We start from the raw sequence: 18,014 nt of genomic DNA, 5'->3' as shown, positions 1-18,014 counted from the left end.
ATGAAGGTTTAAAAACTTGCTGTAGAAATTTTCAAACATTCACAAAGAAATTTATTTTAAAGTAATTCCTGGTTGTTTCAACCCCCTTCCCCGAGTGGGCAGCGTGGGCAGCTTCGGGAGACCCAGCTCTCCTCCAGTGGGGGTGAGGGGGGGGCGATGGTGTCGCAGAGGCATATTCAGCTGAGGGGCTGGAGTGGCAGTGGGCGGGGCTGGGCGGGCCCGACCCTGGGCCTGCCCTTTTCTGCCTGGGATGGTGCACTGGGTCCATCCATGCTCCAGGCTGAAGGAATAGCAAGTGAAGGGCAGGTGCATTGCTAGGCAGAAACTCAAAGGTGTGGGCAGATGCATTCCACATCCCGAGCCCCTGCAGACTGACTGGACGAGGGGTACAGGGCCCTGGTGGATGCTACATCCTGTCCCTTGACAGGGTCTTGACTGGTTCCTGCTCCCTTAGGGAACGTAAGATGCCATCTTTGGTCCCATGTCAGTGGAGAATCTTGGTCTATTTCCAGCAGCTTGACTCCCTGGTCTGCCCGGGCACCTTTTAAGACTCAGGTCTTGCCTTATCTCCAGAAATCCTGACCAGACCAGGAGTCTTGTTCAAAAAGCCCTGAAATGGACAGACAGGATGGGGCCTGCCCACCCAGCCCTGTCAGCTCCTCTGGGAGGTGCCTCACTGCCCCCCAGCAGCCTAGACCTCAGATACCCAGGGCGTACGGGTCCGTGTGTCTATCCTGCAGCAGTGCCCGCCACTGTGGGAGACAGTGGGGGATGGGGGGGTATTACGTGGAACTTCCTTAGGAATCCTGAGGCCACTGGGTCACCACGTCACCCCTGCCCCTTTCTGGGAGGGACAGGCCTCTGATCGATCCTTTGGGGGTTGAAGAGTGATTTCTTGTATCGCTGCTGACTCAGATTGAAGCTGGTGTGAACTAAGGGCTGAGCGCCTTGGAAACTGCCCCTGGGGCCCAGGCCCACCTCCTTCTCCCCCACACTCATGTGAGTAGCCCCATAGGCTGCACTACGCCATCAGAGTGCTGGACGCGCCAACATGGGGACAGCAGGCATTAGAAGAAACCCTGGCAGCCCAGAGGAAATAACCCCTAAGGGTGGATTTCAGGCACCAAGGATGACAGGAAGGGAGGGGCAGACCTACCCTGTGGGCCAAACTGCACGGCAGCACTTCAGTGCAGGGACGAGATGGGAGGCCATGACGTGTACAGGTGGCTAGAGCGCGCCCGCGCCTCCCTCCCTTTCACTTTGACCCCCTCCAAGGGGCAAGATGGAGCCCACACTGCAAACCTCCAGAAAGGACCAGAGACCGCTGGAAACCAACATTTTATTGAGCTCTCCTCACCCCTCAGAAATCTATTCCAGCAGATTTTCTCTTTGCCGTGGGCATCACAAACCCGGGGGTGTGACCAGCACTCCCCCCGCTGCCCGCTACTGGACCAACCCATTGGAGGAAGGCCACGCAGAGTGGGCTGGGGCCCGGAGAGCAGTTAACCAGAGACCCCAGAGGTATAACGAATTCATTTGTCTTACAAAAACAAGAAAAAAGTATGAAACCTCATGAGTGTCCCAGCACTCACAAGTTTAAATATAAAAAAGGGATCATAAGAAAACAGTTAAAAAGACAACAAAACCAACAAGGCCACCTCCAGGGTGGTGGTCCAGAGGGAGGGGGCCAGCCCCGTCCCACACTGCCAGCAGCGTCACTGGAGGAAGTGGAGGCCCCAGTCCAGGAGCAGCGCCAGCAGCAGCACAGACAGCTTGCGCCCCCCATTCGGGGACCCCTGTAGGATGAAGGTGGGGAGAAGTGAGGCCCGCCGGCCTGGACGGGGCTTGCTCATTCTACAACTCGCCACCGAGCCCGCTCTGTGTGTGAGACTGAGGTGAAGAGGGAGTCAGGTCCCATAGGGACACAGGACAAGAGGACCACAAAGACGGGGGCAGGAGGCGTAGGAGAGGAACGTGGTGGCCCTGAGGACACAGCAGAGGAGGGGAGGCCAGCCCACCAGGGGCTGCCCGTCTGCTGGGAACCGGGATGACGGGAGGAAGGCGTGCAATGGCAATCCGCTGTGCTGGTGGGACGACTAGGAGTGGTCAGGAAAGCTGCTCAGGAGAAGAGGCAGCTGCCCTGGGCAGATGTGTGAGCGAGCAGACATGTCTGCCGGGCAAAGCCTGAGCACAGGCGTGAAGCAGACAAGGCCCTGGAGAACTCGCGCACCCAGTCAAGAAACCAGGCGTCCCAAATCCCAAGACCTCTGGGACCCGTGGGCAAAACAATAGGGAGTGGTGGGGCCTGGGGCAGCCAGAGAGGGAATGTCCTCCAGAGCAGCTGCTCCAGAGCCCCGGGCTGTCGTCAAGGCTTACCCTGTCCCTGAGGGTCCGGACACTCCAGAACCTTCTGTTCCCCCTGAGGTTAGTGAGACCATCCATAAAACTTCTCAGAACGCCCCTCAGGCCCGCCTGGTTGTAGATGGTTGCCAAGCTGTAACATAAATGGGAGGGAGCAGGCCGTTACTGTAGGGAACGGGGGTAGAGATGGCCTTTATTTTAGGTGACAGCCATGGGGAGATGACAGCCTATCTATCTCCGTCTCCTCTTCTCCTCTCCCCCTTCCCTGGGTTGCTCTACCAGTAGGGGCCTCTCTCCATGGGCCGTTTCTGGTCCTAAATTCATCTGATTTCCTGTTTTTCCCCACCTGCCTGCCTGCCAGCTCACTGGGGTTTGGCCTTGTGTTCTAGAGCTGGCCACACAGAAAACGCTCACTGTCCACAGGTCCAAAAAGTGGGTCCAGGGGCACAGGTCGTCCCTCCAGTGGAGCTTTGATAGAATCCCAGGCGCCCCAAAAGAAGGCTGCCTCCCTGGGGACCAAGAGACCACGTCAACTTTAGTCCTGCTCTTGAAGAGTAAGGTTTCTATGTCCCCATCTTAAGCAATTCTGTGAGGTCTGGATTGGACCCAGCAAATCCTGGACACTGAATATCATCAGGCCAGACGCCTGGTGCCGAAGGCTCTGCCGAGGACTGAGGACGAGGACGTGGACAGCTCTGTCCTCAGCTCCGTCTGAGCACACTGAGCACGGCCTGTCATTTTAAGTCAAGACCCTTTGGCTTGACCAGGGGCTTAGGTTCAGCTCTGTCTGCTGCCAAGGCAGGAAGGAGGAGGTGGCAGCATGCCAGCTCCAGGAGCTGGTGACTCCTGGGGGCCTCCGGGAGGCCAGCCCTGGGCTGGGCAGGAGCTGGTCACCTGTGCATGGCCATCCAGGGCAGCTCGGCAATGCGGGGCAGCGTCCATCTCACTTCCATCTCGTCCCCGATGAAGGCCAGCCGCATGGCCATCTCATGGGGGATGTCACTGTGGGGAGGGTGCAGGAAATTAGGGGTGGGTTATGCTGGTGACCCTCACACCCAGACCCACCCAGCCAACTGGGCCACGGGTTCATGGCAGAGCGAGGGGCAGGGAACTTTACACGCCCTCCTCTGGCTCCCACTTTGCTGCAAACAGCCCTCGAGGTCCCATCCGCAAGTGGACCCCCAGAAGTGCGGGTCCCAGGTAGAGCCTGTGCCTGCCCCTCTGTGGGAGTACAGGGGGCTTCTGGTCTGATCTGAGCACTCAGCCGGGTGAGAGAGCAGGAAGGTAATTGGGGCAGTGGGGCTGGTAGCTGGGGGCGCTGAGACCCCTCGGATCACGGAGGTTGGCTTCCCACAGGGTCTGAACTTCTCCTCCTCCTCGTGAGTGGGGCTCTGGGACCTGCTTCCTGGTCCCCAATCCTGAAACCACCTCTGTGGCATCACCCTTTTCAGAAAGGAGGGGCACACTGGCCCATCTGAGCCCCGCCCACTCTCACTGAACCAGGTCCTAGATGGAAATGAGGGGCACACTCCCACCCCACCTCAGAGTGTGACACTCTCCCCTCCCCTTTGGGTTTCTGGGAGGTTTCGGTCCTGCTCTGGGGGGTTTGCCCACACATTCCATCCCGGTGACTAGGCAGCTGCCTGGGAATTCCCACACAGCCCCGGTCACCTGCCCAGTCTCCCGGGGTCGTGCTCTCACTACTCCAGGGGCAATGGGGGGCCAGCCAGGGCTAGGGAGGGCTGGCTGGCAATCAAGGAGGCAGGTTGAGGTCCCACCTGTATGCTGATACCCTGTGGGACCTCAGGAAAGCTGCCCCGGGCTGAACATCCCCTGTTGTCATCTACAAATGGAGCAGTGTAGAGGGAAGAGGCAGATTTTTGGGTCCCTCCAGCCCTAAAATCCCGACCAGCGCTGATCCCCAAGTCTAGGACCTAATGACTAAGAGAGTCCTGAGGCCAAAAGCAAAAGGGGAAAACCTAGAGCCCTGGAGCTGATTCTCTTCGCTGCCCTGACAGTCAGGGCCAGGAGCTACGTCTGAAGTGGCGTCAGGCTACTTAGAAGGCTCGATCAGGGGATCTTGGTCCCTGGGGCCAGGAGGCACCTGTCCTAAGGCCACAAGCTTGAGCCATTTTGATGGCTGCTGCCCAAGGTCCATCCCGGGACTGTGGACATGCTGGTTGCTCTGAGGGGCCCTGGTGAGCTGGTCTCAGAGCAAAGCTTCCCTGCCCAGGGTACCTGCCTCCACGACCACACCTGGGGAAATTCCACTCTGCAGCCCTGCCCAGGAGCCCAGAAGGCCTGCTCTTCTAACCACGCCCCCAAAGGTACCTGACCAGGAATAGGGGTGGGTGGGGCCCAGAGGGCTACTGGGACCTACCCCTGGGGGTAAGGGTAGGGATTGGGATCGTAGTACTGGAGGAGATTGGTCACGCCGGGGGGAGTCTGGTCCACAGCTGGCAGGTCATGCTCCTGCAGGAAGGTGCACAAAATGAGGGTCCTGGAGAGGGATCCTGCTTGAGACATTTCTTCTCTGGGGGAGAAAGACATACACAGACTGACCAATGCACAAAGCTATGCAGCCTGGGCTTTCCCTTAGTCACCTTACCTCTTCCCCGGCCCCCTCTTTCTGTGGGAAAACCGTCATCAGCCTCCCCCTACCCAGCTTCCCCAGGCATGAATCCTGCCCCGCGCTGGCTGTGTGCCTCGGGGCAAGCCAGGGAGCCTCTCTGTTCTCCACCATACATCTCTAAACGTCAGCGATCTGAAGCTGACTCAGAAGGATGGCCCTGGATCCTTGTTCATCTAAGCCAATCATGTCTCTCCTGTTCCTCACTCTCCCAGCATGCCTTGCAGCTAGCTGGGGTGGGCACGACGTCTCAGAAGTCTGATGTGGGGGTTGAAAGGGAACAGACACAGCCTGGTCAACGCTTCTCCCCACTTGCTGCCTTCCACACAGGAGTGAAGGCTGGAGCCGCACAGCCATTCTAGAACACTGAGGTGTAAGTACAACAACATGCTAAGAACAGGGCAGAGGGGTAGAGAGTTGGCTCTCTGATAGCGTCGTTGGGACCACAGAAAACATACAAGCTACTCACTGACTGCCTAACATGTAAAAAAAATAAAACCCAGTTTGTTCAAATCATAATTCATTGACTTTCCTGTTCCTGGCAGCCAGCGGTCTGCCTAACTATGACAACTGTGAATTCCCACACCGACAAATGTCTCCATTGTCACTTATGCTGGCTGGGCAGGATTCTGTGACCTGGCCACCATCACTGACCCCACACTGTGCCAGACCGCCCAACGTCCAGAATAGACTGATAAAGAACATGGTTCTGGACCCAAAGGGCCTCAGTTCAAATCCCAGCTCTGCCCCTTAGCTGTGTGAGCCACTGTTTTCTCATCTGTGAGGTATGAGGAGCCCCTCCCTTGGCTGCTGGAGGATGAAATAAAGCAATTTTCTTACAGCGCTGGAGTTGGTGCTAACCGTTATGACCTTGTACTTCAACCCACGATTTTCTTACATTCATGTCCTAGGTTTTTAAAAATGTTGAGCTCCTCACATTTGCTTGCACTGAACCAAGAAGGGACAGAGCCCCAAGTCTCCCCGCTGCCCAGGCTAGGGTGGGCCAATGTCCACCCCTGTCGTGCAGGCAGGACATGCGGGTACACCGAGGCTACACAAGTGGATGCATTCACGGGTGACAGCTGGGACTGCGAAGGCAGGGCTGGGGCTCACGGGAACACACAGGGAAGCTGGGGATCCCACAGGTGTCTCGGGCGAGTCTAGACAGGTTAGTCTCAACAAAGCACCCAACACGCATGCAAAGAGATGGACGTGTCGTGACGTCATCAAGGGTGCAGACAAGTCTGGGGTCTGGGCAGTCTGGCCTTTGAGAAGGAAACATAAGGACAGCATTGTTCTGGACAGAACAAATGCCCAGAGTCTGTCTCAAAGAGACGCTGTTTGAGTTTCCTAAGAGGGAAACAGAGTTTTACATCTGTTCCAGATGAAAGCCGAACAGGAAAGGCAGCTCAACAGAAGCCGGAGCTGGGGCTGGAGAAATCAGACGGGTAAACACAGCCACGAAGGCCACAAAGAGCCCGCAGCATGACATATGCCACCCACACCTGTCAGGACAGCACCTTTCCCCTCCCGCTGAAAGGAGCTGTCAGGTCAGACCTGGAGGGTGGGGGAAGGGTGGCCCCCAGCACCCAAAGAGGGGAGGGGTGCTGCCACCTGCTGAGGGCACCTGCAGACAAAGTGTTAAAAGTATGTAGGCCTGAGACCCAGGGACTCCCCCAAACCATCAAGCCAACACACAGGTACACAGAAGGTCACAGTGACATTTCCAAGAGCCCTAAAATGCCATCAGCAATTTAGACACCCAGCACAGGAATCATTCTGGGTATATATTCTTCACACATTAGTTCCAGAGAATGCTTGGTGGCAGTGAGAAACTACGAGATGCATCTACATCCATCTTCAAGGGAGAGCTGTTTGATAACGCTTTAGAAAAAAGTAAATAACAAAACTAGTACGGTTTGAAGCTGCCTCTGTAGCCAAAGATAACTTTTAATGGGGGCTGCTGAAAGTGGCAAACCTGGTCCCCAGGCATCCTTGGGGCATCCATGCAACCCATTTTGACCCATTCTGGCAATTTTGTCTATTTAAACAGAAAAAGGGAAACGTGTGATGGGGGAAGGGGGCACTAATACAAAAGGCAAGATGACTTAAATTGACTTACGACTTAAATTGAAAAAATTGTAAATGAGTCTTAGCAAGTTACAGGAGACCTCTACAAGAATCAAAGATTTTAACATTCAAACCGGCAGAAGAAAATCTGATCATTTTAATAAAAGATAGAAAAGGGAAGCTTTTGAGCAATTATGAAGATTTATGTAGAGAACTACTTACTGGAACTACCAAGAGTTTCAAGGTTACCAGATCTAAGATCAACATAAAAAGAAATCAATTGCACTCCTACAAGACAACCAGAAAATACAGTAGAAAAGAAATACATATTTACAGAAATGTAAGGGTTTGGGTTAGAAATCTAATAAAGGATGCTTACAATCTGTATGGAGAAAATTTAAAACCCCCCATTAAAGGATATAAAAGACCCAGATAAATGGAGACAACTTTCGTGTCAGACGTGTTTCAACACTGCGGACTGTAGGCGGTGTGCGTGACGTGCTCTTGAGCTTGTTAGGGTGGTCGGCAGGCTAAGGAAGAGTGACCTCACACAGAAGCAGGCCCTGCAGGCCCCCGAGACTCAGTGGCTATGCAAATGATCATTTCCCAGGGAAAGCAGCCCCAGACTCGTTTGCATCTGCCTCCCAGATCCCCCCTTTCTTTCCCTCTACCCCCCACCCACTCCGCAGGAGGCTCCTGGGACAACCCCTGCTGCCCCGCAGGCAAAGGGGCTTCACTGGGCATGTGGCCTCTGAGCCTCACCTTGACCCAGTGTCCTATCATCCATCGGCCCCCCAGCAGACATTCCCAGAGTCCTTCAGCATCAAATGGGACAAGGGACACAAGTCCTACAGGGGCAGGTGCCTGACCAGGGACAGTGACCACTGGCAGCTTGGTCAGGCTGGGGTTGCGGCCTGAGCGTGTCTGTCCGGCTCCAGGGGGTGGGTGAATGGTGGGGTGGTACCTCCCAACACACTGAACTGTTTTGGGGCAGGGCCCCCCGTCCACACCTTTCTGCGGGTCCCCAGAGCCTGCTGGACCTCTCGAACTGCGCTGGCCTGGAACAGACACCAGACTCCCCTCCCGGCTCGAGTCACACTGAGCTGGGTTTCAAGCACCTACACTCTGAGGGGGCAGGAGAACCTTGAGTTACATCCTCATGCAACCACTCGTTGGCGATGAGATCTCGGTCAGGGCACTGTTTCCTCATCTGTTACATGGGGATAATGGCCCCACACCAATGGGGTTCCTTTTCCAGGCACACACCAGCACGTTCTGTTTAAGCATCTATATTGTCGCCCTGATTTAAGCCGTGTGAGTGGATTCTCATCAATGCTCACCGGCCAGGCCGGCCTGGGCCGGCCCTGTGGCTCTAGGTCAGTGAGGGAGAACTCAAGTGTGGCTGGAAATTGGGGGCAGGGTCCCCGCAGCAGCCTCTCAGTTCCGGTTCCTCCAGCTGCCCCAGTCCCCTGGCGGTGGCCCAGTGCTGGTCACCTCCTGCCTGGCCCTGCTCCAGCTACCTTGCTTGTCTCTAGTCTGCAGCTGGGCTCTCTCCAATCGCGGCAGCCTCAGCTCGGACCCCGTCACCGCTCCACTCGGCTCCCAGTCCTCTTTGGAGTTATGCCACACTGCTCTCAGTGCCCTCTTCTGCCCTCTTCTCCCCCGGGATGCCTCGCCAGCCTCAGCCCTGCCACCGTCATCTTGGGCCCCAACAGGTCAAGCCTCCAAGCCTTTGCACGTGCAATGCCTGCTGGCAGCCGTCCTCAGTCTGCTGTGGCTGGCTCATTCCTAACAGTCCCTAAAGAACGGCTCTAGCAGCCCCTTCCCGGAGCCTGGAGTCAGGTTGGGGACCTCAGAGGCTCCTGCAGACGGGTCTCTGCTCCCTTCTATCTCCACCGCCAAGCACACAAGCACACCAGCCGTCGCAGTTTCTTCAGCTGTGGTGGTTTAAAGTGCGGCTCTGGAGCCAGGCTGCTGGGTATTCTGCTCCTCCAGTGTCTTCCCTGATACTACCAGCACCTACTTCACAGGACAAACGGACAGAATGCACGCCTGCCGCAGAGGAAGTGGGGAACAAGACAGGAGCTGCCTTTATGCTTCCTCTCTGGTTCCCTGCACACAGCACAGAGCAGAGCAACGTTATTGGTCAAATGACTAAACAAAGCCGAGCACTGAGGCCGCGGCAGCTGCAGCTCCAGGAGCCCGGCCTGCTTGTAAGCATCTATTTTTTCCCAGCAGATTTGCAAACGAGCGGATTAAAGCGCTTCTTTGGTGAAAGGAAGGCACCTACCCATGGGTCCCCACCCAGGCCACAGCCCCCACACTTAACCCTTCTATATACTCAGTGGAAAAACCAGCCAGGAACCCTATTTTGCCCACAGAAGAGATGCAAATCTAACCTCTGTGTAGACGACACCTACCCCCACGGCCAAGAGGACACCTGCAGGACTTAGAAGACAGAGGGTGACAGGCTCTGGGCTGGCCAGTCTGCTTTTGGTGAAAGACATCTCTGCCCTTAGACTACCAGCTCCTGGCCAAGCCTCAGTTTCCAAATCTGGGAAATGCCATCTCTCTCCCAGGATTGCAGCAAAGCTGAGTGAGTAGAGATCTGTCCCGCGTAGCACATAGTAGGTGTTCCACAAAAGACAGCAAGGCCAAGACTGCAGGAACGGGGGAGGGGGATCAACCTCCTGGTACGGGACCCTCACACCCAGGCAAGACTCTTGACACTTTCTACTTCATAAACGGGCAAACCAAGGTGTAGACGGTGGAAGGGACTAGGTGGGTCACAGGCAGGGGCAGTGGAGGGTTCATAGCCTGTGCCCCTCCCCCACACACAGTTGGCCCCTCCTTGGAGGGTGGACCCTCAGTCTCCCCAAGCCCAGCCCTGCCATGTGTCAGCAAAGCAGGAACAGGTGATGATACATTTGGGGACCCATCAATGCCACCTGGTCATTGGAGTCCTAGATGCCAGGCAAGTGGGTAGACCCAGCTGGCACACGCCAATCCCTAATCTTTTCCACGGGGCTCCCCACCCACACTCATCTCAGTCCCCACCCTGCCCCCATCCATGAGCGGGGTGATGCTGTGTGACAGAGCACCCAGTGCTCAAAGCGTCAGGTGCACACTCGGGCAGACCAGGCCTGACCTCATCAGGACAGACCTAGGTTGCAGTCCCAGCTCTGCCACGGCTGTGAGGCCAGGACCAGCCACATGAGCCTGAGGCTAGAGGGATTCCTGCATGGAAACAGCACAACCTCTAGGCTGCTAAGAGGATTAAAAAAACTACCACAGTTGCCCCTTTGCTGCTGCCTTGCAGGGGCTCGGAAGCTGGTTAGGAATAAACAACCCCCTAGGGAGGGCAGCAGCCAGGGTCCCCTCACCCCCACGTGGACCAGCTAGTTCCCGCTCGTTGGAGGCCAGCTTGACAATCACCGTCTATGAAAGTCACAAATGCACATACACTTTGATTTCTAGAAAAGGATCCTACGTAAACCCAGCCCATACCCAGCAGCCCTGAAAAAGATGGGCAGTGAATCAGTAGGTACTGTGCCAAGATCCTGAAGGCACCACTACATGAACACAGCAGGGAGCCAGGCTTGTAACTGTAAACGGTGCTGCTGCCAGTGTGTAAAAACAAAGACATAAACAAACACTTCTATCTGCACGGATCTCCTGAAGGAGAGAGGGGAGGGAGTGGCTCTGGGACAGAGGCGGGCGGGAGGCTTCATTTTTACTATATATGCTTTTGTGCTCTTGAATTGTACGACCACGCTGGACACCTACTGAAAACTAAAGCAAACGTCACTGTTTTGAGTTAATACCTTGAGTTGGTCTGAAATGGAAATGTTTGTCCCAAAGGTCTATTTCAGGAACCAAGCACCCACGTCCTCCCACCCACCTCCTCCCACTCCCTCCCCACCTGGCAGGGGAAGTCCAGACTCCGGCCTCCACTATGAATCTGCAGATGCCCAAGACAGCGTGTTTGATTGAGGTGGGCAAGGTTCACTTCCCTCAAGTGACAGAGAAATACCAAGAGAAAAAAGACAGGGAGGGAGAGGGAGAGAGAGGTATTTGAAGCAAAAAGGAAAGTTGGAAATTCACCTGGGCGGTGGGCACTGCTCACTAATTTGGAACTTGATGGCTTGGAAAGGACCCCTGGAGCCTGGCCACTCAGTCCTGCTACCCCTCCTGCAGTGCAGCCCTCCTCCTTGAATGGCAGCGCAGGTGCAGGCCTGATCCTCCTTGAACCCAGGTGCAGGCACGGCCATCCACTGGGGTGAGAGGCCGGGGCGAGAAGTCCAGTCTCGGCTTCTGTGCCCTCACGCAAGGGCTGCCCTCTGTGGGCCTGGGCCGCATGCTATGCTTCTGGTGACCCCACATTGTTTTTGGTTGCATCTACTGCGTCCAACCTCCCTCAGAAGGAGGGGACTCTGCCCCATTTCACAGAGGGAGGCCTGAGAGAATTGAGAATGGGATTTCAGAGCCTCTCGGCCATACAATCATACTACCCACATCCGGGCTCCAAAAATACTCACTGACCCAGCAGTGTGGGTCAATGCTCTCCGGAAAACACTAGGCATTATTCCTCTCGGCATCCTGTCCTCTGAGCACATGACGGGTGAGGCTGCATGAAAACGAAGGCAAAATGTACATGTGCACATACAGCATCGGGCATGTTCCAGTGTTAACCCTATGGGAGGAAGGAACGTTATTCCTTATGTACAGATGAGGAAACTGAGCTTTTGCAGTGAAGGGCTTGTCACACACCCGAGGGATGAGCTTCGTTAAATGAGGCCTCCGACGCCAAGACACACTTTCTTCATAACCACAGTTTAGGTCCAAGTTTGGCGGGAGCTGCTCAGGTCCGATTTGGTTCCAGGTGCGAGGGTCGCCCTCAGCACCAGGGAACGCTAGCCCCCCGGCGCAAAACCTATGCCCTTTTCCTCCCCGAATCCACACCTGGTGGGCAGGGTGGCCACCGCAAAAATGGAAGGAGGTGGGTCTGTGTGTAGGAAGATGGAAAGAAGTCAAGGTTAACTGCAGAGTGACACAAACAAGACGAGGAACCAGTTGTGACGCCATTTATGCAAATGTGTATGTTTCACTGGTTACGTACATAATGCGTGAGTGGAAACGCATGGAAGGTCCGGAAAGAAATGTGTACATACATAGTGGTTCTTACCTCTGAACGGGCCAATGGAATTCATGGGGGTGGAGGAACACACTTGAGGAGTTTTATCTCCAATGAGTACGTAATTACTTCTATAATTAAATGGACCCTCCCGCATCCCAAACCCCAGCAACACATTTGTGGACCTTGTACTGTATGACGCTGGGCACGTGACCCCTCTCTCTTCGCCATCGCCTCAACTGCACAGGAATAATAACAAGGAGCTAACCCTCGGGGCTGGGGAGAGGATTCGAGTTCCAACCCTGAAACCCTCAGAGCGGTACAGAGACAGGACTGAAGTGAATCCTTTCCTATTTCCAATTGTACCTCTGCGCGTTTCAGATTTCGTCGTAAGCCCTCAGGAAGGCGGAAAGAAACAGGTGTGCCTGAGCTTGTCCTGCCTTTACGCCAGCCCAGCGTGAGAAAGCTGTTTCCCTTTAGTTTGTGTCAGGTATATCACAGAGGGGTGGGTGGCCCAAAGAGCCCATGTCAGCTTCTGCCTCATCACAGGCCAGCGTGGCCCCTGGTCTGGTGGAGAGGGGCCGTGTCAACAGCCCTGCCTGGAGGAAACTGGCGGTGCCAAGGGGCACTCGGCTTGGGGGACGCCTGGGTTCTAGTCCAGCATGGCTGTGTGACTTCACACAAGTTCCTTAGCCCCTCTGAGCCCCTAATTCCTCATTTGTAAAACACATGTTGGGGAGTTTATGTCTTTTCCTTCTTGAATATAGAAATACTCTGAACTGTAGAGGAAGTGTAACAGGTTAATAATTCTCTGAAAGACTGATTTGGAAGGTAATTTTAAATCGGTCTGCTGTGCTCCGAATGTCTGTGTCCCCTCCAAATTCCCATGTTGCAAACCTGATGGCCACGGGGGATGGCCGTAGGAGGCGGGGCCTTTGGGAGGCTCCCCCAATAGGATTAGTGCTTTTCTGACAGAGTCCAGGAGAGCTCCTGACCGGTCCTCCATGTGAGTCTCCGTGCCAGCACCAGCATACAGGAAGTCTGCGGCACCCTGACCTTGGACTTCCGGCACCCAGAACTGTGAGAAATAATTTTCAATGCTTATGGGCCACCTAATCTGTGGTATTATTATAACACACAGTTCAATGAGATGAACAGAAAACGGGGGGGAACAAGGCAAGAAAAACCTGGGGGCCCCGTCCTGCAAGTCATAAAGTGGTCCAGGCAACCACGTCTTCCTGGACACCAGAAAGGGGACCCCTGTGCTTTTCTGTCATCATTAGAAAGTCAGGGTGCCAAGACACCACCAGGTCTGCAGTTTAAGTTTAAAAAGCATGTACTTAAAATAACTCCTCAAGAAGTATTTAAGTAAGTGAAGGACTATGCCTGGAGGGGCCCAGATGCTGACGGGCTCAGTGAGGCAGACACAACCCTCAGGGTTCCCCTTCCTTCCAGTTTGGGGGCTCCCCTCAGTGCCTTCTGAGGGCTTTCCATCACTCACCGGATACACACACACACACACACACACACACATGCACACTCAGCAGCCTGGGGATGGGGGGGCGGCTCTCATTTCCTCCCTGGGACAAGGCTGTCTGTCCCATGGGGCCAAACCGCCCCCACCAGTACTTTTGAACCCTCACCCCCACCTTTACACACGCCCTCTGCCTCCGCAGGCTGGCCTGGGGACCTGCTCCCTCCTCCAGGCGCAGGGCCCAGAATGCAGCTCCTCCCCATCTCCCCAGGACAGAATTAATTGCTCATCTGCAGTTGTCCCAGCACCTTAGGTAAACAGACCTGGATTGGGCACTTAGCCCATTATGGTCTCATTAAATGTTTACCTGTCTGTCTGCCCCAGCTCAGTGCAGGGACCCAGTGAACAGGGACAGCTCGAGGGGAGCCAGACAGTACACTGTAAACCAGAATGAGGGAGCAGGGCTCACGGTGACAGCCAAGTCCTGGCTGGGGGACCCTGGACCGGACACAGCCTCCCCTGGACTGGACACAGCCTCCCCTGGACTGGACACAGCCTCCCCTTTTGTAAAAGGGCAGGCTTGAGAGCCCAGCGGGCAAGGTAGCTGTGGGAAGGGGGCAGCCGCTGCATGCATGGCACACAGCTCCCTAACGGGAAGCTATTATTCACTGAGCCGGGAGCTCCAAAGAGGGGCACCTGGTGCTGAGCACCCTGGTTCAGACCTGGGATGTCCCTGCCACATCACAGTCTGTACATCTGTACGTGGGAAGTCCGATCTCTTTTGGCCTTGCCTTGATAGAGCCTTTTCTATAGAGAGGCTGCGCTCCAAGTCACAGGCACACACAGGTCATTTCTTGGGGAAAATTTTCAGTCAAGAACACTCAATCTTACATCTCCAAGTCACAGTGACCCTCCCCAAGGAGCCAGGCAGGCTTCTCTTCACTCTAGAGCTTGCACTTCCTCTCAGTCTCAGTGACGGGTATCTTCTCCCACCTCCAGAAAAACAGGTTTACCATGCAGTGCCCAGCGAGGCACGGTGGATGTTTTGTGTTGTCACATCCTAATATTGACACTAGGAAAAGCAGCTGCCCTCCCTGAGCCCGCCCAGTGCCACGGACACCAGGCCTGGCCTCACTCCTGCCTTATCTGCTTAGGTTCAGTATTTCTCCCAGGGCCCAGCCCCAACCAACCACAGTAGGACAAAGGGACGCGGGGGTGGCTGCACATGTCCACTTTGGACTGCTGCAGGCTTCCTGGTGGCCGCCAACAACAAAACCCGAGCGTGCCGGGAACTTCCTTGAAACCTCTTGGAATTGTTCTGGGCAGAGAGAAAAACAGCCGACTCTTGTGGGAGCCACTATGTCCGAGGCAGGGGAAGCAAGAAGCCATTAATTGTCTACAAACTTAATAGCTTCACTACAAACAGGATGCTTTCCAGGGAGAGGATTGAAAATGCCTTTGAGGTCAGCTTCAAGACACTGCTGAATGGAACCTTTCCCCAAAACCCTTCCGTTTATTAGAGAGAGACAATCAGAAGTGAAAAAAATGTGCTAACAGTGCTCTCTGCTTTCTTTGCAGCTCAGCAAACCCAGCTTTTACACCTACTAACCACCTGAAACTGACAATAATTAACATGCTTACAAGCTTCTGTCCCGCTTCTCTTCCCAGTGTGCCCCAACTCTTGGCTATGACATTTGGGGCTCCTGTTCTCTTGGACGTAACTCACACCAAGTGAGCCCAAACGGGCCATTTCACACTGTCTTTGGTGTCCTCCAGATAATAAAATAAGGTCCTAGGACAAAGGAACTGGTGGGAGGAGAGGGAGGGCTGCACCTGCAGATGAGACAGTCAGGGAAGACTTCTCGGAGGAGGCAGCAATTGAGCTAACAAAGAAGGATGATTAGTGTGACACCCACAGGGACCATGCTGAGCGTATCACTCCATTTGTTTTAGGCCTCACACCATCCCATGGAAAGTGTCACAGGATCCCTGGTGCTTGGAGAAATAAATATCCCTGCTAAGATAGTTCCCACCAAAAAAAAAACAAACAAAAAAAAAATCAACTGGCGGCCAACTTACAAGGTTGATTAAATGTGTTCTCCCTGCCCAGGAGGACATTCTGAGGCACTGGCTGCAAGTCCAGAGCTTGGAAGCCAGTCTCCCCAAACATTTCAGACGTTTAAAACCCAAAACAAGCAAAAATAAACTTGTACAACCTAATGTTGGCAAGGCTGGAAAAGCCACAGCTAAATCAATCAGTGACAACCCTGTGACCTTGAGGTTCAAAAAATGGGGAAATCCCCAAATCCCGGAGTGAAAAGGGAGGAGAAGAGTGGAGAAGAGATAAGACAGTGGTGAAGAGCACCACACAACAATCAGATGCCAACACTGGGACCCAGGCCCAACCACTGCCTCACACAGACCAGTTAGGGAATATGTGCAAAAACAGCACCAATAAGTACAAAAATGTGCCACTCCTAAGGACTTGTTCCTAAGGCATGCCCAAAATAAGTAGAAATAAGTTTAAAGTGTTAATTCCAGGCAAAAACAGCCAATACTTGGGTGGGTGTTCTCTACACCTGCTAGGAAACCTCATGGACCCATTTTACAGAATGAGCAAACTGAGGCTCAGAAGTGGGTAACCCGTGTAAGACAACACAGGTGAAAAGTGGCTGAATGGAGGAGGGTTTTGGCATGGCTTCCAGAACACAGCTCTAGACTTTACAAGCTAGACAGCATTTAAATTGCCTCCTGGAACTTAAGTCACAGTTTCTCCATCCGTAAAATGAGGTTCCGTCCTGGGAGTCCGGCCAGCATAGAGCTCAATCGTCTATCCCCTTCCTAATGGGGGAAGGATAAGACTGAGCACCTCCCTTCCTGGGAAGGTGGAGCGAAGCTGACCAGGAAAACCCTTTCATGGGCCCAGCCGCAGCAGGTGCTCCAAAGAAAAATGTTACAGCAGCAGCAGCAGCAAAAACAACAACGTCCCACCGCCCGGGGTGGGACATTGTAGCAAAAATTACAGTAACAATTAACGGTTTACAAAGTGATTTGCAGCCAGGAGGCCTAAGCGCGTCACACAAGTCCGAGCCCCGAGCTCCCCAGGAGCTTACTTGGGCCGAGTGGGGCAGGCCCTGCCGGTCACCGGATGGAACGCGCTCTGCGGCTCCCCCCAAGAGCCGAGCGCCGGCCGGCCGGCTCCCGGTTCACGAGACCAGGCCGCGGAGCCCCGGCTGGTCCGTGCGCGGCCGCCCGCAGGCGCACCTGTGAAAGGCGCACCTGTGCAGGTCGCGGGCAGGTGGGGTGGCGGCCGCGCCCGGGTAGCGCAAGTTCCTGCTCCGGACTTCCCCCCGCGCCCCGCAGTCTCCAGCCCTTCACAGGTACGCGGCGACTCGGGTCCCGGCGGGGACAGTGTCCGACGCCATCTTCTCTTTTTTAGTGGACACCGAGCTGGGTCGTCGCAGCCCGAGGCTGACAGTCCCGCGCTCTGGCCCGGTGCACCGCCCGGGAGGACATGGGAGCCCGGCCCCAAGAAGCCGCGCAGGAGAAACGAGCAGGGCAACCGGGCATCCGGCCCTCCGGGCGGGGCGCGGGAAGGCCGCCCATCGCACTGATGCTGAGACTGAGGCCCGCGCGGCCGCGGCTGGAGCCCCCGCCAGAGAGGGGACGTTTCGGAGCCAGGGTTTTGAGACATCGTCCGCAAGTGACACACCCGACAGCTGCCCTGGACAGAAAAACCTGGTCACGGGTCCCCAACCTTTCAGCTGCTCTGCTCCCAGGATAGCACCCTGGGCGCTTACCTGCCGGACTCGGGCTGGGCGGAGGGGGCGGGCGGCAGCAGGGTTAAGGTCCCTGCAGGGGAGGCAGGCCTTGTACTCACCTCGCGTCGGGGTAGCAATGCTGTTGGCCGCGGTGCCCGGAGAACTCCAGCAAGGAGGCGTCTTGTGTGCAGCTGGCAGTCCGCGCGCAACCGTATAAACCGCCGGCCCCGCCCCTGCCCGCCCCCGGGGCCGCCTTTCCAGTCCCAGCACGCTGAATCCGAGACCCAGGTAGGTACGAGTAGCAACAGAACTGCTACAAGTGTGATCTGTTTACTTGTTTACTTCTCTCTGCCTCCTACTACTTGCAAAGTTTGTTTTGCCCTGTGCACTGCTTTCCCAGCCCGGGCTGCACACAGTAGGCTCCGAGGTATACAGGTGGTTGAATCCACTGGCCGAATTTGGGTATGTAACCCAGGATCTTTACGTGGGTTACCTACCTCCTTACTTCTTCAAAGCAGTCCTAGGGCTTGGTGCTTTTTTCACGCCCGTTTTACCGATGGGGAAACGGAGGCTCAAAGAGGAGAA

The 18,014-nt window shown here is 55.2% G+C and overlaps 1 protein-coding gene across 1 annotated transcript; it reads right to left on the bottom strand.

Annotated features, from left to right (window-relative positions):
* Positions 1-1,325: 1,325 nt before the first annotated feature.
* On the bottom strand, positions 1,326-17,790 carry BIK (BCL2 interacting killer). The gene is made up of 5 exons (XM_074326507.1): positions 17,549-17,790; positions 4,742-4,894; positions 3,256-3,363; positions 2,377-2,494; positions 1,326-1,796 (listed from the first exon to the last, which is right to left on the bottom strand). The coding sequence occupies exons 2-5, from the start codon at positions 4,885-4,887 to the stop codon at positions 1,716-1,718; spliced, it is 453 nt and encodes a 150-aa protein (XP_074182608.1). The 5' UTR covers positions 4,888-4,894; positions 17,549-17,790; the 3' UTR covers positions 1,326-1,715.
* Positions 17,791-18,014: the final 224 nt, after the last annotated feature.

Source organism: Rhinolophus sinicus, linkage group LG02 (genome assembly GCF_036562045.2).
Source record: "Rhinolophus sinicus isolate RSC01 linkage group LG02, ASM3656204v1, whole genome shotgun sequence".
NCBI classification, from domain to species: Eukaryota; Metazoa; Chordata; class Mammalia; order Chiroptera; family Rhinolophidae; genus Rhinolophus; species Rhinolophus sinicus.
The sequence above is the reverse complement of the archived record's forward strand: the minus strand, read 5'-3'. Positions and strand labels throughout refer to the sequence as shown.

Bases quoted from the DNA above. Each gene is read 5' to 3' on its own strand.
- BIK (XM_074326507.1), bottom strand. From the start codon at position 4,887: ATGTCTCAAGCAGGATCCCTCTCCAGGACCCTCATTTTGTGCACCTTC. The intron at 3,364-4,741 runs GTAGGTCCCAGT...CCCTCCCCACAG, and splicing joins CCCTACCCTTACCCCCAGGG to TGACATCCCCCATGAGATGG. The intron at 1,797-2,376 runs GTAAGCCTTGAC...TTCATCCTACAG, and splicing joins TCCGGACCCTCAGGGACAGG to GGGTCCCCGAATGGGGGGCG.